The 21,528-nt window shown below is 47.0% G+C and overlaps 1 protein-coding gene and 1 non-coding gene across 2 annotated transcripts in view; one reads left to right on the plus strand and one right to left on the minus strand.

Annotated features, from left to right (window-relative positions):
- Positions 1-208: 208 nt before the first annotated feature.
- Positions 209-21,528, minus strand: part of SLC9A6 (solute carrier family 9 member A6) — a 91,115-nt gene continuing 69,795 nt past the window's right edge. The window contains exons 13-16 of the mRNA XM_055122177.1: positions 19,305-19,335; positions 16,023-16,102; positions 8,598-8,703; positions 209-785 (exon numbers count right to left, since the gene is read on the minus strand). Of these exons, the coding sequence (XP_054978152.1) occupies positions 513-785; positions 8,598-8,703; positions 16,023-16,102; positions 19,305-19,335 (490 nt within the window). The 3' untranslated portion in view covers positions 209-512. The remainder of the gene's footprint in view (positions 786-8,597; positions 8,704-16,022; positions 16,103-19,304; positions 19,336-21,528) is intronic.
- LOC129400407 (U6 spliceosomal RNA) lies at positions 10,517-10,623 on the plus strand. Its single transcript, XR_008627650.1, has one exon. It is a non-coding gene; the product is annotated as a U6 spliceosomal RNA (small nuclear RNA).

Genomic DNA, 21,528 nt, shown 5'->3' on the forward strand with positions numbered 1-21,528 from the left:
ACCAGAGATAAAGGAAAGAAAAAGGTCATGGCAACAAAAGGCAGCAGCAATCAACCTAAGTTCCCCAGTAAAGGAACTTCTCTCTCCTCCCTGGGTTCTCCCAGAAATTACATTCCTTCCTTTCTCTCCCTCTCCTCCCACAGGACAAAAATCATTCACATCACAAGAACTTGGTACTCTGGTTAAGTGTCAGTAAATATAAGAAAGATTAAGTTTGTTGTGATTTTTTTTATATTTTAACTGAGACATAAAAGTTAACAGAACACACAACATCACTGTGAAAAGAACTTTCTAAAACAGATCCAGTCTACAGAGTGCAGCCAGTCAAACATGAAAGGAGAGCTGCTCACAATCTGCCTCGTACAGGATATTAATATTCTTCCAATGCCACATAAAGAGCATGTATATAGCTTTAACATTCAGAGACATGCACTGGGACTTGTTAGGTAGTACAAATTTCTTCACAATCACATGTGCAAAGTTTACAAATCACTAAGTGTGCGTTAATAAGCTTAGGCTGGACTGTGTCTTGTATTATCTAATAAATTCAACGGGGGTTCAGAATCATCCATAGGAAGAACTAGGCGTGTTCCCCGAATGACCAGTTCATGGTCCCCGAAAGTGAGCTCCCGATCCAAAGCATCTTCCGAACTGTTGCCCAAAAATCTCCTGGGGGCGCTGGATGTTGCTGGGTCTGTGTTCACAGTGGAGTCTCCGTACGTCAGACTGATGTCGCCATCGTTGAGAATGAGATCCGAGTCATCGTCTTTCAGTTGCTCCTGGTTCTAAATGTGAATGAAATAAGTTTGAAGAAATGGGAAGACATTCAAGCAACGTTTCCCACAGGAGAAATGGCAAGGGGTCCCCATTTCGAACCCTAAATGGGAGCCCAGTGCCACTCTCAGAACCAAGTCTAAGATCCTTTCTTTGCCTTAAGAGATCTTCGGGAACCGGGCCTCTTATTAGCCTCGTCTGCTGCCATGACCTACTTCTCCTGCCTCAGTGCGCCCCCTGTGTGCCAACCACACTGAACTGCTGGCGGCTGCCTGCTTGCACTGGGTGAAGCCTACCACTCACTGACCGTGGCTTAAGACTCATCTTCTTGAACCATCCTTGCAACCCTGGAATAAATCCCACTTGACAGCAGTAGATAATGCTGGTGAATTCAGTTCGCCAAGAATTTCTTTTACAACTTATTTGTAATGTAGTTGTTTCGGGTGTTCTACATTCCAGGGTCCATCCAACCACTGGTGTGACCTTTCCTCCACCCATGTCCCCAGTTCCCCACCCACTACCCAAGCCCTTAGCAGGCACAAAAATATTTATTTCACATAAATAAATATTTATTTCACATCGATTGAAATAAGACAAATGGAATTTTTTTAAAAAAAATATGTCAATAAGTCAATTTGTCTAATTGTTAATCTCAAATACAATCATCTTCTCCGGGAGTTTTCTGGACTTCCTTGATCTTGTAAGGCTAGCTCAGGGGTCACTCCCGTGCATGGCCCTCCTCATATCCCACACTGGTCTCTCTTCCAAGTAACACTCTTGTCTTACAACTCGCATGTGTATGGGGCTGCTGGGCATATCTCCTCCTACCACACTAAGTACCTTCTATGCAGTTTGAGGCACATAAAAAGTTGTCACCGAATGTAAGTGAATATTTTTTTTTCTTTTTGGTCCACACCCGGCGATGCACAGGGGTCACTCCTGGCTCTGCGCTCAGGAATTACTCCTGACGGTGCTTAGGGGACCATATGGGATGCTGGGAATCGAACCTGGGTCGGTCACGTGCAAGGCAAATGCCCTAGCCTCTATGCTATCACTCCAGACCTGTGAATAAGCAATTTTATTATACATTTCTGAATTATTCTTTTCTTTGATCTGGGGTCACACCTGGTAGTGCTCAAAGGCTATTCCTGGCTATGTTCCGGAGTGATCCCTGGTGGTGTTCAAGGCCATTTCAGGGATCCACCTGGGGTCAGCTGCATGCAAGGCAAGTGGCTTTAATCCCCTGTACTATCTCTCCGGCGCCTATTTTTAATTTAATATCTAGACAATAAAACTTTGACTTTGGGATTAACAATTATGAGAAATACAATACTCCTGATAAACTCTCACTAGACACTTGTTTAACAGTCCAAATGTTTAAGTCAAATGAAAACTTTATAGCCAAAAGAGTATAAAGTGGAGCTAGAGCGACAGCACAGCGGGTAGGGCGTTTGCCTTGCACAGGGCTGACCCAGGTTCGATTCTCAGCATCCCACATGGTTCCCTGAGTACTGCCAGGAGTAATTCCTGAGTGCATGAGCCAGGAGTAAACCCTGTACATCGCTGGGTGTGACCCAAAAGGTAAAAAAAAAAGAGTATAAAGTTCTACAGAAGTGAAAGAAGTCATGTATAGTGTCATTTGAGAATTAAAAAGTCAGCTGAGGGGCCAGAGAGCACAACAGGGAAGGCGTGTGCCTTGCATACAGTCAAGCTGGGTTCAATCTCTGGCACTATATAGTGCCCTACCACGAGTGAACCCTGAGCACACTGCCAGGATTAAGCCCTGAACATCATCAGGTGTGGCCCATAAACAAACAATAATAATAATGAATAAGCACATGTGTTAAAGGGGCTGAAGCAATAGTACAGAGGGTAGGGTGTTCGCTTTGCATGCGACCCACCCGGGTTAGATTCCCAGCATCCCATATGGTCCCCTGAGCACCGCCAGGAGTAATTTCTGAGTGCAGAGCCAGAAGTTACCCTGAGCATCGCTTGGTGTGACCCAGAAAGCAAAAATTTTTTAAAAATGTGTTAAAGCTAAATCACTGGTCTTCCATAATATTAAAAATCAGTGAGAAATCAATGGAAAAAGGGCGGGGCGGAATGCTAGTCCAGTGAGTAGGGCGCTTGTGCTGCACATGGCTGACCTGCGTTCGATCCTTGGCATCCCGTATGGTCACCCAAGCACTGCCAGGAGTAAGCCCTGAACACTGCTTGTTGTGGGCCCCCCAAATTCAGAAAAATTACAAAAGTGTGTGGGGTCCAGCATATAGCTAAGGGGTCGGCATTGGTGGGGTGGCTCTAGTGGCCCTCCTGCTGCACCCACTCATTGATTTGTCTGGCCCAGTCGGCCAAGTATAGTTTGGAGTGTTCCTTAGGCTCACTCAACACAACCTGGGAACACCGCCCCCCTCAAACAAAACCGTGGCACATGTAATACATGCAAGATATTGATTGCTAAGGCTGAAAGCAAAAAAGATATAGAGAAGTCTGGAAGGGTATTCAAAAAACTGATGGTCATCCCGCACGATAGGACTCGTTTTCTTCTTTGCAAGTCTCTGTCCACTCTAAATTTTTATTGGCATGAGTACATAATGTTTTTCAAAGTAAGAAATAGGGCTAGAGAGACAAGGTGCATAAGGTGCTAGCGTTGCACAGGGCCGACTCTGGTTCAATACTTGGCACCACATGTGGTTTCCTGAGCACTGCAGGGGGCACTTCTGACCACAGAGCCAGGAATGGCCTCTGATATGAGATTCAACCTCCTCCTCCCCCAATAAATTCTAAAAACAAAGATTAGAAATAAATTATTTTCTTCTAATGCAAAAAATAAGAATCGTTCTTAAACAGTGACCTAACAAAAATCTGTGACAAAATTTTCCTTGAGGGAAATAGAGCTTACGCAATAATTTTATATCTGGCTCTTCAATGTTCTGTGGGTTTTGACAACACCTTTTTTTTTGCTTTTTGGGTCACACCAGGTGATGCACAGGTGTTAACTCCTGGCTCTGCTCTCAAGAATAACTCCTGGTGGTGCTTGGGGGACCATGTGAGATGCTGGGAATCGAACCCGGGTCAGCCGCATGCAAGGCAAACACCCTACCCATTGTGCTATCGCTCCAGCTGTTCTGTGTGTTTTGAAAGTTTTTAATTTGTCTAAGATAGACAAACATACCGAGGATACTATTAGACAAAGACCTAAAAAAGTTCTTTCTTAAGTTGCTGTTGCTTGCAATTTTGTCTAAATAAGGAGGCTTCTTTTTCTGCCCAGGGCTATGTGGATATTTGTACCATCATTCCTGGATCATACAATACAGGCACATGGGCTATGGGCAGCTAAGGAGAAGCATCTGAAGCATCTGTGCCTGTCCCATCACACACTGGCCAGACCCCATGATTTCCTGAGCCTTAGCCTGTGGGCCAGACATTCCCCACCCCTAACTCAAAGATAAAGACATGTGAATTAAAACTCGAAACAGCGCTGGGAAGATGAGTCAGTGGGTTCAGCTTTGCGTGCTGGAGGCCTGATTTGATCCTCCATACTGCATGATCCGTCAAAGCTTTGCCTCTGAGCATCACTGGGAGCAACTCTGAGGTCAGAGATGGGAGCAGTTTCTGAGCAGCACTTCGCAGCTCTCTCCAACCCACCCACAAAATGATAATAAAATTCAGATAAGCCCCTGGATCCCAAGTAGCTAAAACCCCTTTCTGTCTAATCCAGTTATAAGCCGAAGTCTGACTAATGTCTATCACTTAATTCACTATTACTTACAACAAACCCCAGGGTGCTTTCATCTATCAGCAAGGGGGCTCTTGAGTGCTTCTAACACCTTTACTAAATTGGAGGTTTGAAGTAATAGCCATGGACTTTTAAAACGCACATGCATCTTGAGGCACAGTTTTCCCTTTCAAATCTACAGTGTTTACAATAAATATCCTTGTATGTATATAGTTAGCCCAAATCTCTTCCATTTGGGGGTTAATTTATATATGTACAAGGATTCGGTGTAAGCAGTGTATTAAAGATGGGGACAAGCTAGCCACAGGAGACTGAGCAAATCATTCTTGTCAGAGCCACGCAACAGGACATTATGTAGTCACGAATAAAGAGAAGGTAACAGAGCTCAAGTACCAGGGCAGGCATCAAAGCAGTCTAAGGGGGAAAAACACACAGGACAAGGCACTTCTTAAGATCTCGTGTAAAAGAGTGACAAAACCTATATATACACACTCTGACAACACCTACATATACACAGATCTAAGTTTGTGCAGCTAAAGTACATCAGGATGTAGCCTTCAGTAAAAACAGATTCTAGGGGTTGTAGGTAGAAGATGGAGGACAACTTTACTTTTTACGTTGTATACTGCATCCCACTTGAATATTTGGCCACAATCACATTGCATTTGTTTTTTTTTTCTTTTTGGGTCATACCCAGGGATACACAGGGGTTACTCCTGGCTCTGCACTCAGGAATTACTCCTAGTGGTGCTCAGGGGACCATATGGGATGCTGGGAATTGAACCCGGGTTGCCCGGGTGCAAGGCAAACGCCCTACCCACTGTGCTATCGCTCCAGCCCCAACACACTGCATTTGTAACTCAACTAACTGGCTGGAAACTAAAAAAAGTATTATGTGACTCTACCTGGAAATAGGCCTTGACAGATGCCTGTGTTAAGATGAGGTCATTAGTGTGATTCACTAAGACTGGTGGCTGTCCTTATAGAAAACATGGATAGATGGGTGCATGCATGCTCACATACACCCAAAATACCAAGACAGAGCTATGTATGATGCATCTAACTATAAGCCAGTTAAAGACTGCACCAGAAGCTGGGGGAAAGGCATGAAACATATTCTCCCACAGATCAGAAGGAACCAAAGGCTGACAAAACCACGTCACAGAGAGACTTCAGGCGTCCAGAACTGTGAGGCAACACAATTCTGCTGTTGAGTCATTTGGCTTGAAGTACTCTGTTATGGAAGCCCTAGGAAACAACTACAACGAGGCTGTATTTTGCTTTATGCCACAGGATACACAATTGTGAAACTCTTGACCTTTGGTAACAGCAACTGGGTCTCTGGGGTCCCATGGCCAAACCTCACTGACCAAACCAAGAAAATTGGCTGAACCCTTGGCAAAGAAGGAAATCGTGACTGTACCGGAGAGAAGAGCCTGGGAAATATGGGGGGAAGATCATACTGGGTGTTATCCCACCAACAGAAGCTAACCCAAAGAGTGGAACACATAGCTCCCTAGTCCACAGTGCCCCCCAAAGCTTGCTCTCCCCCTCCCCATGCACACTCTGAAGGGACTGCTCTCATATGCCACAGAGGAGTGGCTGGAACTGGGTCGGGGTGCAGCTTCAGGGCTTCACCACAGCCTTGCCTCTTGACTCATCCTTGTGGTCCCAGTGGGTGGGTTTTGTTAACACGGGCACTTGATGCTGCAGAATGTTTTCGAAGGGCTGAGTTAGAGGCAAACATTTTTTTAAGAACTTGAAAAATCAGATTATTGCATTGAAAAACAAGGGCTCCTGAGCATTTCTTTCATTTCTTTCTCTGTTGCAAGCCTTATCGAATTACCGATCACATGTTGGTAGCTAAAGGGAAAATGTGGACTCTAGAATTTAGTTAGATTGGCTGATGCCTCCCAGCAATGTGGGAAACAGAGAAACTGTCACCTGAGATCCAGAAGTTGGTAGGTATGAAATTTAAAAAAAAATCTCTTCATCTGTAGTGCTTTAGGAACAACAAGATTTGTTTCATTAATCCATCTACTAATATGACTGTGACAACTCCATTTGTTGATGGAAGTACAGAAACATACAAGTCAAAACCACAAGGGAAGGGGCTGGAGTGATAGCACAGCAGGTAGGGCATTTGCCTTGCATGTGGCCAACCCAGGTTCGATTCCCAGCAGCCCATATGGTCCCCTGAGCACCGCCAGGAGTAATTCCTGAGTGCATGAGCCAGGAGTAACCCCTGTGCATCGCTGGGTGCGACCCCCCCCAAAAAAAAAACACAAGGGAATTATTTTGCACTGATGAGAATAGTCCATGGAGGTAGAGGGGTTAAGGTGCTTGCCTTGCACTTGGGCTGATCCTAGTTTGAATTTTGACACTGCCTAAGGTTCCCCCAAGCGCAGCCAGGAGTGATCCTCGAGCACAGAGCAAGGAGTAAGCCTGATCTGGCCCAAAACAAGGAAGAGAAAGAAAGCAACACAAAACAGCTTATGTCAAGAAGACAGGCAACAAGGGCTGGCCAGAGATGCAGCGCAGTGGTAAAGCACTTGCCTTCCATGTGTGAGGTCTTGGAATTGATCTCCAGCACTGCAAAAAAATGGAAAAAATGTACTGGAAGGACATGGAGAAAAGGGAACTTCCATACACTTTGGTGGGAATATAAATTGGCACAGCCTAATGGAAAGCAGTACAGATACTACTTGAAACCATAAAAATGTAGGCCATGTATGTAGCTCAGCGGTAAAGTGCATTTATGAGGTCCTGCATTCAATTCCCAACAAGACAGATAGTAAAATTTTTATATAAAATAAAAACCTAGAGTCAGTATTTTCCCTTTAGCTTCCAACGTGTGATTGAATGATTCAATGATTCAACAAGTATTGCACAGAGAAAGAAATAACAAAAATGCCAAGGATCCAGTAATAATGCTCAGGACCTTTATCTGAAGGATATGAAAACAGGTTATTTGTACCCCTATGTGCACGGCATCATTATTCACAACACCCCCAGTGCATGGAATGGATTGAAATGCCCACCCACAGAGAAATGGTCAAGACACTCAATGGACTAGCACTCTGCCATTAAAGAGGAAATTGTGCCCTCTGGGATCAAATGGATGAATCCTAACTTGATTGTGCTAAGTGAAATAAGAAAGCAAAAGACAATTCATTATTGGATGGCTTCACTCATATGCAGAAAATGAACAACTAAAGCCACAAACTGGCAAGAAACAGAACTAACTTCGAGACTAGTAAAACCCGTGATAGCTACTAAGGGAAAGGGGAGGTGGAAGGAACGGATGGGAGGGTCTTTTAGGTGGAGGGTGCGATATTATAGTCACAGTGATACAAAGTTAAAAGCCCTTGAATTCTGGAATACTCTAAATCAATAATCTAAAAAGAGTCAAGTAATACACATATAGTAATGAGTTAAGCCCACAAGCTGCAAAATAAAACACAGAAATTGATCAATTCAACTACTGAGAGATGATGTACTATTTATCTGCTTTAAAATGTTTCAGAGTTTGGGACTGGAGCAAGAGCACAGCGGGCAGAGCGTTTGCCTTGCACACGGCCGACCCAGGTTAGAATCCCAGCATCCCATATGGTTCTCTGAGCACCACCAAGAGTAATTCCTGAGTGCAGAGCCAGGAGTAACCCTTGTGCACGCCAGGTGCAACCCAAAAAGCAAAAAAAAAAATAGTAAAATGTTTCAGAGTTAAAGATTTCAGTGTCTTTTCTGGCTGAGTGAAATGTATTCCTGTGCTCTCTCCCGGATGTTACCCCTCAAATGCAAGCAAGCAAACCAAGACCACCAAAGCAGCAATTCATTCACAGAGCAGGCAAACTGAACTTTGAGAAGTTAGGTTCAAGGGCTGGAGAGATAGTACAGCGGGGAGGGCGTTTGCCTTGCATGTGGCTGACCCAGGTTCGATCCCCAGCATCCCATAGGGCCCCCCAAGGCACCGCCAGGAGTAATTCCTGAGTGTAGAGCCAAGAGTAAGCCCTGTGCATCACTAGATGTGACCCAAAAAGAAAAAAAAAGAAGTTAGGTTCTGGATAAATGAAATGCCACTTACCTCGTAAGCCTGGGGACTAGTGAGGCACCTGGCGATGGGGCCGCAGCAGGCAGGGAGCGTTGTGGTGAGCGGCGGCCCGCTGTGTGTCAGCAAAGGCTTCAGATAGCTGCGCTGGTTAAGGAAGAAACTAGGTCTCGTTTGTCATCAATTCAAAGGCACAACTCATTCCAGACCGACCGCTCTTGGCTCCCCCAGTGCCTCTGAGACAGTAAAGGGCCTCATTCATGTCTCATTTCCTCACCACATTATGTCAGCGAAACTCTCAGTATCACTACTTAACAGATATGGAAACCAACGCTCAGCGAGGTCAAGGTCCCCTCCCGGCACCTAACAACGACGGCTCTTAAGGAGTGGAACTGGACTAGCTCTCCGGGCCCTCTAAGATGCTTCTTAATTAGAAGCGAGGGGGTCCATGGAGCCCTGGGTTTGATCCCCACAAAGCAAAAGTGAGGGCGTTGGAAAAAGTCCCATAAGCTGTCGTATTTATAAGTCTGATGGAGAGACTAAAGTACTGCCTACAAACACATTTTTGTACTTCATACAACATCTGGTCACGGTCAAATGTGGAATGATGAGTTCACTAGTGTATGGAATACTGGCTGTTCTACGAGTGGTGCCGAACACGGTAGCAGCACTGAGGCTTACAGCTCTGAGTACAAAATATTAAGTTTCAGTACTAACAAATTCCTCTGAAGGCCTTATAAAATATTCACCCTCCCCCCAATGTGGATAGTCAGTAACTATTAAAGACATGAAGATAGAGCCAGAAAGATAGTACAGGGGTGGGGCTGGAGTGATAGCATAGTGGGTAGGGCATTTGTCTTACATGCAGCCAACCCGGGTTTGATTCCCAGCATCCCATGTGGTACCCTGAGCACCAGGGGTCATTCCTGAGTGCAGAGCCAGGAATAACCCCTGAGCATAGCTGGGTGTGACCCAAAAAGAAAAAAGATAGTACACAGTCCTGCATGCTGCCAATCTGGTTTAATCCCCACACCATATGGTCCACTAGGAGCACACGTCCAAGAGTAGAGCTGGGTGTAGTCCCAACGACTCCCATAAAAAAATTGAGACTAAAGAGAGAGTAGAACAGACTTGAAGCTTACCTTGAACCTGACCCATCTGGGTTTAATCACCAGCCCCTTATATGGGGAGTGATCTTTGAGCAGAGCTAGGAGTCAGCCCTGAGCACCACTCAGCAGGGCTCCCAAACCCAACCTCAAAAACTGTAGCACTGTCGCACTGTTGTGCTGCTGTTGACCGATTTGCTCGAGCGGACACCAGTAACATCTCCATTGTGAGACTTGTTACAGTTTTTGGCATATCGAATACGCCATGAGGAGCTTGCCAGGCTCTGCCGTGCGGGTGGGATACTCTCGGTAGCTTGCCAGGCTCTCCGAGAGGGACGAAGGAATTGAACCCGGGTTGGCCGCGTGCAAGGCAAACACCCTACCCGCTATGCTATCGCTCCAGTCTACCAAAACCAGATACTTTAAAAAGATCCATTCAAAAAGCTCCAAAGTGGGGCTCAAAGGACTGGAACACGTGCTCTGCATAGAGAGCCCCTGGTTCAATTCCTGGAAAAGCATGGCACTCCCGAAGCACTGCTGAGAGTGATCCCTGACCAGCAGCTGGGGACCGAAATCAACAAACCAAACTCAAACCAAAACTCCCTCGGCCCAGATAGCTTCACCAGTTCAATATTAAATATTATCAGAGGGGGCAGAGTGATAATACAGCTGGGAGAACGTTTGCCTTGCATGTGGCCAACCACGGTTTGATGCCCAGCATCCCATATGGTCCCCCGAACACCTCCAACTGTGATTCCTGAGCACTGCCAGGTGTGACCCAAAAAACAAAATAAATAAATAGAAATAAAGTTAATATTAAAAAACATTTTAAGAAATATTTAAGAAATAGTGCTCGCTTCGGCAGCACATATACTAAAATTGGAACGATACAGAGAAGATTAGCATGGCCCCTGTGCGAGGATGACACGTAAATTCGTGAATCGTTCCATATTTTTATAGCACAGCAGGTAGGGCGTTTGCCTTGCACGTGGCCGACCCGGGTTCAAATCCCAGCATCCCATATGGTCCCCTGAGCACCACCAGGGGTGATTCCTGAGTGCATGAGCCAGGAGTGACCCCTGTGCATGCATTGCTGGGTGTGACCCAAAAAGCAAAAAAAAAAAAATATTTAAGAAATATCATCAATCTCATACAAACTGCTCCAGAAAATAGAAAAGGAGAAAACTCTTCCCCACTCAAAATGTTTAAAGGCATCACAATCTTTTTTTTTTTTGCTTTTTGGGTCACACCTTGCGATGCACAGAGGTTACTCCTGGATCTGCACTCAGGAATCACCCCTGGCCGTGCTCAGGGGACCCTATGTGATGCTGGGAATCAAACCCGGCTTGGCCGCGTGCAAGGCACACGCCCTACCTGCTGTGCTATCGCCCCAGCCCCAAGGCATCACAATCTTGATAGAAACCTGATGAGGACTTTAGCAAGGAACTCGGGAAAATAAAAAGTTAAATCAGAGAAGAGACGTTAATGAATTCAATTCAGCTGATACTTGCTAGAAACCGAATATCCAGGTGGGAAAAAACAGGAAAAAATTAATTTGTGATGACTCTGAGATGTAAATGCCATAGTTCAGATAAGTCACATCTCAGAGGGTACGGTGCTTGTCCTATATGCTGCCTACCGCAGGTTTGATTTCTGGTACCCCAAGGACCGCCAGAGGAGGGAACCCCAAGTGCAGAGCCAGGAGTGAGCCCTAAACACAGCTGAATATGGCCCCCAATCCAAAATAAAACAAAAGAGAACATTCACATCTTGCAGAAAAAGATTCAAATACAGAAATCGGACTTGTGAACAACAGATTAAGAAACCTATGAAATTTCCATGAACAGACAGCATTAAAATGAAGAACTAATATTGCGCAAAATAGGATTAAGAAAATAAAAAGGTGGGCTGGGGATGCAGCTTACTGGTAGAGCACATGTGTGGAGCTTCGCATGTGTACAGGCTAGAGTTTAGTTCCTGACACTGTAAATTGAATCACTGTATCACTGTATCACTGTCATCCCATTTGCTCGAGCGGGCACCAGTAATGTCTCCGCTGTGAGACTTGTTGTTACTGTTTTTGGCATGTCAAATACGCCATGGGGAGCTTGCCAGGCTCTGCCATGTGGGCGAAATACTCCCGGTAGCTTGCCGGGCTCTCCGAGAGGGGTGGAGGGGTGGAGGAATCAAACCTCGGTCGGCTTCGTGCAAAGCAAACACCCTACCCTCTGTGCATCACTCCAGCCCGTAAAATGAATATTTTCTTTTATTTGGTGGGGGACTCCCTCATGGTGTGCAGGGGGTCCAGGAGCCAGTCCCAATGTTCCTCAGACAACTGGACCAGGGTTTCAGTGTGAGGCCCAGGAAGCCACCGTGCTCAGGCCCCACAGTGCCAGGGATTACACGGGCCACCGTGGTGGTGCTTGGGCCCATGCAGTTCACAGGACGGGAACACAGGCAAGGCAAGCACCTTCCCCTCCATACTCTATCTCTGGTCCTAACTACAAATTTTAGCTAGTGAAAAAGTGGGCCTGAGAGATCTCAAGTGGCCAAGCACATGTTCGCGTGCTGAGGCCGGGGTCCAACTGCTGGCCTGGCATGATGGGTCCCTGAACACTGCTGGGCGTAGCGTGGATTCTGGGGTATCTCTGGAGCATCGCTGGGTGTGGCTTCAAAACAAACCACACGGAAAAGAAAGGTAGGACAACGCGATTAAATAACCAGAGATGTCATCAGGCGGACTTCAGAAAAGAGCATATCCAAAGAGCCCCGGGACAGGAAATGAGGTTCGGCCTCACGGGTCAGCAGAGAACATAAAATCATCCAACCACAAGCGCTATCATCACAAACTGACTGTCGTGGCTGAAACCGAAAAGGCGGGCAAAGGTCCAGTCGTGGCGAAGATGCCTAACTGCCGGAATGCTCTCAACTTGCTGGTGAGTGGGGCAGAAATCAATCACGACCAAGCTGCGGACGTGGACAGAGCTACCGCAACTAAGCCTTCGCTGACCCTAAGTCCTTCTCCAAAAGGACAGAGGTCACCACAGGAGTCAGAGCCAAAAGTTTAGCTCTATTGGCATTTAGCTCAACGTTGGAAACAACCTCACTGTCTGCCAGAGCAGAACAGCTAAAAACCCGGACAAGCTTCAGCAGTACCTAGTCAAAAAGCACGCAAGAAGAATACATTCTGAGAGAGCATCGGCTGTGACTTTTGCAATTGGGCAACCATCAGAGAACAATCCAACCTAGGTGGTATAGGGCCAGAGAGAGAGTCCAGCGGTTATGGCGCTTGCCTTGCACATGGCTGATCCAGCCTTACTACCCAGCGCCCCATACGGCCCTCTGAGCACTGTCAGGAGTGATCCTTGAGCAGAGCCATGAGGAGACCAGGAGCATAGTGAAGTATGGCCCACAAACAAACAAACAAACAAAAAGTAGGAAAAAACCCTCAGATGGGGGCCAGAGTGACAGTAGAGTAGGTGGGGCGTTTGCCTTGCACGTAGCTGACCTGGGTTCGATCCCCCGGCATCCCACATGGTCCCCTGAGCACTGCCAGGAATAATTCCTGAGTGCAGGGGCAGGAATAACCCCTGAGCATCACCAGGTATGATCCAAAAAGCAAAAACCCATTAGGTGATGTAGCCTACACACACATTTAGATTGGTACAGGACAACCACTGCTATGTGTTGCTGACTAAGTGTCATCAGGTGACACACAACCATATTCCTAAAGTGGCAATGAAAAGACGGCAATGAAAATAATTACTATTACATGCAATAATATGGACACTTTATACGTATATTCAGAATAATTACTGAATGAAAGCATACAGAATGTACAAGATGTTATTTCCTTTACAGTGATGATGAAAAACGTGTAAAATCCATCTGTACTAACAAAAATCTAGTTACCCATTCGGGTGGATAGGAAAAATGTTGCAGACTTCAAGGGAATGCAAGGCACCTTCTCGGGTGCTGGAAATGTCCTATATATCTTTATATTAAATGGCAGGCACACCAATGTATATACAAGTGAAAATTCATTAAGTTGTACACGTGTGTGCTTCATTGAACTTGGATCTCTGCTAAAATAATCTGGCTACACAAAGTCAGGGAAATTTAGAACAATGAGTAAGTAATCCTGAGGACATGGATATTATCATGCTTCAGTACTGATAGGGTAGTAATAAATCAGGCAGTTCTTTGTTTTAACTTTTGCAAAACACATAGGACAATGAGCTGTATTCTGTTTTTTTTAATTGGTTTCTGGGTGACAGCTGGCAGTGCTCAGGGCTGACTCTGGTCTTTGCACTCACTGATAACTCCTGGTAGGCTCAGGGGACTATGAGGGCTGCTGGGGATCAAAACCAGGATGGCCACGTGCAAGGCAAGTGCCTTACGCACTGTACTATCTTTCTGGTCTCTGAGCTACATGCATATATATATATACACACACATATATATATATATACACACACACACATACATATATATATATATATATATATATTCTTTTTTTTTGCTCTTTGAGTCACACCCAGCGATGTTCAGGGGTTATTCCTGGCTCTACATTCAGGAATCACTCCTAGCAGTTGCTTGGGGGACCATATGGGATGCCAAGGATCGAACCCAGGTTGGCCTTGAACAAGGCAAACGCCCTACAAACTGTGCTATCGCTCCGGCCCCTCTGAGCTATATTTTAAAAATGGTTTTCTATACTATAATTTTTTCACAGGTTTGTACATTCTGCCAAAAAAGTATAAAACATTAGCTACAAGAAACACGAAATGATTGTAGTTAAATTGGTGGGCTAGAGAAGCCCCCAAAGACAGACATGTGTGCTCATATCCAAAATGCTGAAAATGGAGCCAAAGTAATGAATTAATCATTAAATCATTTTACAGAGCTGGGAATTCTCTCCCATAACACTATAAAATGCTTGCATATTTGTTTCCATGCAGTAAGTTAATTTTCATGTACTGCCAAAAGTGCATGCAAATATCTAAGAAACAGTATAGAAGCTTCTTATGGTTCAGTGACAAGTCCTTCCCACACCCCATTTTTCTTTGGGGGCCACACCCTGCAGTGCTGGGAACTGAACCTAGGGCTCCCACACTTTGAGCTATCTCCCTGGCCTCAATCGCGTTCTTAAATACAGCTTTTGTCTGAAAGCTGAAAGGAAAAAGAAGCTGTGTCTCAAAATGGCCTCAGTGGCACATAAAAAGACAGTTTAGATTCATTTCTGATAAGCCTCAACCTGAAAATCCCACTGGCTCTTTTTTTTCTAGTTCCAATTCAAAATAAGGAACTAATTTTAACAGGAAAAAAAAAAGACATGATTTGAACAGTGTTCGCAACCCTCTGTCTGGTCTGTTTGGGGGCCATGCCTGGTGGTACTGCAGGGCTACTCCCAGCTCTGTGCTCAGGGGTCACTCCCAACGGTGCTTAGGGGACCATGTGGGATCGGGATCGAACCCAGGGCTCCTGAATGCAAATCCAGCTCCAGCTCTCTGAGCTGTTTCTCCAACTTTCCAAGTGTTATAGCTGGGGGCTTGCAGCTGAAAACCACTGGATGGGAGGCGATCTCACTGTCCAGAACAGAGCCGGTGAAATGGCTACATTCTGACAAGGACAGAAACTGGGAAACCAGGCAACATTGGCTTTCTGAAGGGCCAGCTGAGACTCCCAATGTCTGGGAAGGCATGAGAACAAGAACCTAGCACAATCAGTCGGAGCTAGCATTCCTGCTTTTCAGTTGCATTTGCTTGGAGCGATAGCACAGCAGGTAGTGTGTTTGCCTTGCACATGGCCGACCCGGGTTCCTCCATCCGTCTCAGAGAGCCCGGCAAGCTACCAAGAGTATCCCGCCCGCATGGCAGAGTCTGGCAAGCTCCCCGTGCCGTATTCGATATGCCAAAAACAGTAACAACAATCCTCACAATGGAGATGTTACTGGTGCCCGCTCGAGCAAAACGATGAGCAATGGGATGACAGTGATACAGTGACAGTGATTCTTCCTGAAGGAACCTTCCTCTCTTCTACCCTTCAACAAGTAAGGAGCAACAAATACCTTTTCTAGGATTCACTGAACTAGCGAAAGGATGATTCACCTGAGGGCTCCTAACCGCCCCCCCCACATCTGACTTCTGCACTCATCCGATTTGTTTATTTCATGGGTTTTCGGTTCTCCGTGGTGTGGATCTCCCAATAAACTTCTCCGCTGGGTTGAGGGGGAAAGGAGAACCAGGGGAGGTGTTTTTCTTCCATTTCAGAAAGGGAACGGCCCGAACAGTTGTTCCACTAAGCTCTACTTGTCAATATCCATGCTGCCCCTCTGCCCTTTCAGCAAGGATACTTATGGTCAAAGTTGTACCATATCCGGAAAAGCCACGCACTCTCCGTTTTGGTATTTCTTCTTTCACTTTCAGGAATACCCTGTGAAGAGATTAGCAGATAAATCAAAACACGCACAAAGATAAAAACCCATTTCTTTAGCCATTCCCTTGGAAACCTGGGAGCGTCACTTACCAGAGGAAAGAGACTTGAGTTAGAAATGGATTAGCTTACTGGGGGAAAGGCAGCTCTGATAGAGAAGGGACCACCCAGTAAAGGGTGCTCGGAGGGCCTGCTCGGGATGGGAGATGCGGGCTGAAAGTAGACTATAGACCGAACATGATGGCCACTCAATAACTCTACTGCAAACCACAACACCCAAAAGGAGAGAGAGAGCAAAAGGGAATGCCCTGCCACAGAGGCGGGGTGGGGGGGAAGGGGTACGGGTGGAGGGAGGGATGCTGGGAACATTGGTGGTGGAGAACGGGCACTGGTAGAGGGATGGGTAGTCGATCATTGTATGACTGAAACATAAGCATGAAACTTTGTAAGTCTCACTGTACCACACGGTGATTCATGTAAAAATTAAAAAAATTTAAAGAAATGTATTAGCTTATATATTGGTACACTGGAATAAGCAATGATAAAATAAAACTTCCTCCACCCCTCAACGCCTCTATTACTTAGAATGCACGACGGCTTGAGTCACCTAGAAAAACTGAGATGGATAAATTACTGCTCCCATCTGAAAATCCCACAATGTGAATGGCAACTTAAGGAGAAAAATATCACCGTGACATCTGTTCCCTTGGGAGTTATCACAAGTCGCAAAAGAAACTGGCGATTTTCTTTTTCATTTTTGGGGTCACACCCGGCGGTGAAGAGGGGTTACTCCTGGTTCATGCACTCAGGAATTACTCCTGACAGTGTTCGGGGGATCGTATGGGATGCTGGGAATCAAACCCGGGTTGGCTGCGTGTAAGGCAAATGCCCTACCCGCCGTGCCATTGCTCCAGCCCCGAAACTGGCATTTTCAAAGCTGCCACTGGCTTTTGGGAATAGCAGTAGAGGGCAAGCAGGTAGGGAAAGTCCACGGGGTGGGGGTGTCAAACTGGCGAGGAGGGCAAGTGAACACAGCAGGCAGCCCTCTCCTAAAATAATATGCCCGGGCACACACTGGGCCTCGTTCCTTGTATTCTGGGGCTGTCAGCAGGCGGGCATGCCTTGGCCCTAACACAAACTAGCCGGGCAAGTCCTTTGCCTCCTGTGGGGCTGAATATCTCCATGTACACAATATGTGTGTGTGTCACAATATGTGTGTGGGGGGTGGGGGGAGGAGAACCTCAAAGGCCCCCTCTAGCATGTTTTATGCTTCTCTGACTTTCAGAGAGCTCGGAGTTTCAATTCACAGTCCCAGTCCTTCCGGCTCCTCGAGCAAATCAATCTTTCCCTTGACCTGAGTCAAAACATGCACAATACTCAAAGGTTTGAGGCTTGCTGAAAAGGTTCATGGCTGCTGGGGGGGGACACTTGTAGTTCTTTTCACACCACTAGGTATAGGCCTGGCTCTTTCACTTTTTTTAAGAGCGACGAGTGGCTAAATCTCACATCCCCTCGCACTACAGGCACCTGCCCCTACTCCAGAATTTCTCTAACGGACACGGGGCAAGGGCCAGTGGTCTTTTTCCCTATATGGCCTCACAGCCCCCTGCCTGGGTCTCTCTCCCAGTCACTCCACTTCCATTTGTCCTCTGCGGCGACAGGAGTCAGAGCAGGCAGAGACTTAGGTAGACAGTGGCTGGTGAGCAACATGACTTCAGTTTTGTCTTGGATGTGGGGGTAGAAGCCAGGAAGAGCTACTTAGAGACCCCGAGGAAACCACCTCGGCAGTTTGCCATCATGGGGACGGATTCAGCCTGGTTTGGACAAGTATTGCAAGCCTGTGGAATTCGACTTTGAAGGCTCTGAACAGCAAAGAGACAAGTCCTTACTATATCGCATACACATGCATCACTCAACAGCTAGCAAGATGAGCATTTAGGACATCCGATAAATGTTTTTTCTTTTTTGAACCACACCCCGAGGACAAATAAACCAGGACTTGTTTCAAACACGTGGAAGAAGTGTCTTTCTAAAAGACGCTTTTCCTCTTTAAAAACCCAAGGCCTGGGGCTGGAGCAATAGCACAGCGGGTAGGGCGTTTGCCTTGCACGCAGCCGACCCGGGTTCGATTCCCAGCATCCCATAGGGTCTCCTGAGCAGGAGTAATTTCTGAGTGCAGAGCCAGGAGTAACCCCTGTGCATCGCCAGGTGTGACCCAAAAAGCAAAAATAAGTAAGTTTTTAAAAATTAAAAATAAAACCTCAAGGCCTGTGATTTCCCACCGCATGTCCAGGACCAAGTCCTGGATCACTAAAAAGCAGGTGGAAGGGCGAGAGAGAGAGAGAGAGAGAGAGAGAGAGAGAGAGAGAGAGAGAGAGAGAGAGAGAGAGAGAGAGAGAGAGAGAGAAAACAGTGGGTAAGGCGCTTGCCTTGCACGGGGCCAACTGGGTTCGATTCTTGGACCCTCACCCACTCCCCTGAGCTTTGGCAGTTGTGATCCCTAAGCAGTACAGAGCCAGAAGCCCTGAGCACAGCTGGGTGTGGCCCCAAACTCCCCCCTCCTCAACCAAAAGAAAAAAAAGAAAAGAAAAAGGAAAAAAACTAGGGGAAAAAGGCCTGCAAAAGGCCTGTTTATGGAGGCTGCATAAACGTGCCCCTGCGCACGGCCCCACAGGCTCAGGTGCAAAGCAACCGCCAAGAAGGCAGCGCCTGCAGGAAACTGTGTTCGCCCAAGAGGCGGGGGCCTCTGAAGATGTCAATGCTTCGAGGCAGTTCTCAAGGGCAGCTGCTGGCCATCCAAGTTGAAAGCCGCGTGGAAGAGCAGCTGGACAGGGGCTGACATCAGAGCTGGGCCTCCGTGCGCAAGCCCCGGTGGAAAAGGGCTCTCGGTGCCAGAGGAGTCACTTGCAAAGCCACGAGTGCGCGGGAGATTGTGCTCCGCTCTGGCCGCGGCCCAGGCTGGCTCACAGATAGGAGACCTGTCACCCCCGATAACCACATGCTGTTGACATCTTGGGTCTGTCTCTAACGAGCGGAGCGGGAAGCCAGGAATGATGTCAGTGACGAGCTGATGCAAACAGGACCTAAATGACAGTGGCAAGATGGCTCCAGTCCATTGTTCTTTTTCTCCCCGTCCCCCCCCACCCCGGAGACTGCCTGGTGGAGGGAGAAACGCCTGAGCTAACTATAAAGGCACACTTACCAAGTGCTCTTGGTCAGAGTCCACACCGACCCTAAAGGACAGACAAAGAAAAGAGACAATGAGACTTCCGGAGGTGGAAAAAGGGTTTTCACACGGGCAGACTGCGACCTCTCTCACCGGGGAAGCCGGGGGATGTCTAATCTAAGCCAGGGTCCTGTGTGCCTCTGGTTGTGGAAGGAGCATTTTCTTCCTGCCCCTTTTCTTAGCAATAGCGTGGATCCTATGGAGAGCAGGATCTCACTGAGGACTGTCTTGCTGCAAAAGCCCACTTAACAGTTTAAAAACACTCTCCCCCTCCACCCTGCACAATGCAATTCCGGGAGGGAGCTGCACGTTTGGGGCCTGCTCGGCTTTCAAGGCAACATTCTATTATGATGACTGAAGACAGAGTCCAATTACAGGCGTGTTTTTGTTCCCCTTCCTCATAAGCTAATGGATGGCCATTAGTCTTGGTTCTTCATAATTCTTTTTGCTCTTGCTTAAAATTCCTGCTTTCCCTAGCCCAGGGAACAGCTTCCTTATGAGGATACTCTCCTCAACTCCTTGCCCTCGCCTTAATGTGAGCACTCATCGACACTGCTAATTCTTTATCCACACCGCCTCTCGGTCCTCCTGACTCCTGGGGTCTGCGGCCCCGAGCACTGAGGCTTTCCAGCCGCTGGGTGCCCCCCTCCGCTAGCCGGTGAAGGGCCGGAAGTCGCCGGGTTATTATTCCCTCGACAAAAGACGTCGGGAACAGCTTCTCATCCAGCGGCAGGCCTACAGCCCTGATCTGTGGACTGTATGTGCACAGTTTGTCTTATCTGTCCCTCGGCCACGCCGACCTACCTTGTCCCTCCGACACTCTCATTCCCGTTCCTCTCCGTGCCCCAGATACCCAGGCACACTCTATTGCACTCCCCCGGACCCTGCTCTCTCCCTAGCCTCTGTGGTTTTCTTTCTTTTTCCTTCCTTCCTTCTTTCTTTCTTTCTTTCTTTCTTTCTTTCTTTCTTTCTTTCTTTCTTTCTTTCTTTCTTTCTTTCTTTCTTTCTTTCTTTCTTTCTTTCTTTCTTTCTTTCTTTCTTTCTTTCTTTCTTTCTTTCTCTTCTCTCTCTCTCTCTCTCTCTCTCTCTCTCTCTTTCTTTCTTTCTTTGCTTTTTGGGTCACACCCAGCGATGCTCAGGGGTTACTCCTGGCTTTGCACTCAGGGATTGCTCCTGGCAGTGCTTGGGGGACCATATGGCATGCCGGGGATCGAACCTGGTTCAGCCGCGTGCAAGGCAAACGCTATACCCGCTGTGCTATCGCTCCGGCCCCCCTCTGTGCTTTTCTTTTTTTTTTTAATATTCAAACATTTTTTTAATAATTTATTTATTTTTAATTAGAGAATCACCGTGAGGGTACAGTTACAGATTTATACACTTTTGTGCTTATACTTCCCTCATACAAAGTTCGGGAACCCATTCCTTCACCAGTGCCCATTCTCCAGCACCCATAAACCCAGCGTCCCTCCCACCCTCCCCAATCCCATCTCCCCCCCAACCCACCCTGCCACTGTGGCAAGGCATTCCCTTCTGTTCTCTCTCTCTAATTAGCTGTTGTGGTTTGCAATAAAGGTGTTGAGTGGCCGCTGTGCTCAGTCTCTAGCCCTCATTCAGCCCGCAACTCCCTTCCCCCACATGGCCTTCGACTACAATGTAGTTGGTGATCGCTTCTCTGAGTTGCCCTTTCCCCGGAACGTGGGGCCAGCCTCGAAGCCATGGGGTCAACCTCCTGGTACTTATTTCTACAGTTCTTGGGTATTAGTCTCCCACTCTGATATTCTATATACCATAGATGAGTGCAGTCTTTCTATGTCTGTCTCTCTCTTTCTGACTCATTTCACTCAGCATGAAACTTTTCGCTCCAGCCGTTCCCCCCCAGTGGAAATGCACTGTCGTGTATTTCCCCTACTCCTTTTGCTTTTTTATTTTAATTTTGCATTTTAATGAATTATGAGACACATTTACAGACTTAGAGACTTTCATGACTGCATTTTAGTCAAACAATGTTCAAGTACCCACCCTTCCACCAGCGCCCCTTCCCCACCCACAATGTTCCCAGTATCCCTCCCCCCACCCCCACCCCTTCCCACCTCCTGCCTCTGTGGCAGGCACAGTCCCTCTCACTCTCTCTGTCCCTTCGGGTGTTGTGGTTTGCAGTACAGGAAACAAGCAGCCATCATGCTGGTCCATAGTCTACATT

This window comes from Sorex araneus, chromosome X, assembly GCF_027595985.1.
Source record: "Sorex araneus isolate mSorAra2 chromosome X, mSorAra2.pri, whole genome shotgun sequence".
In the NCBI taxonomy this organism is placed as follows: Eukaryota; Metazoa; Chordata; class Mammalia; order Eulipotyphla; family Soricidae; genus Sorex; species Sorex araneus.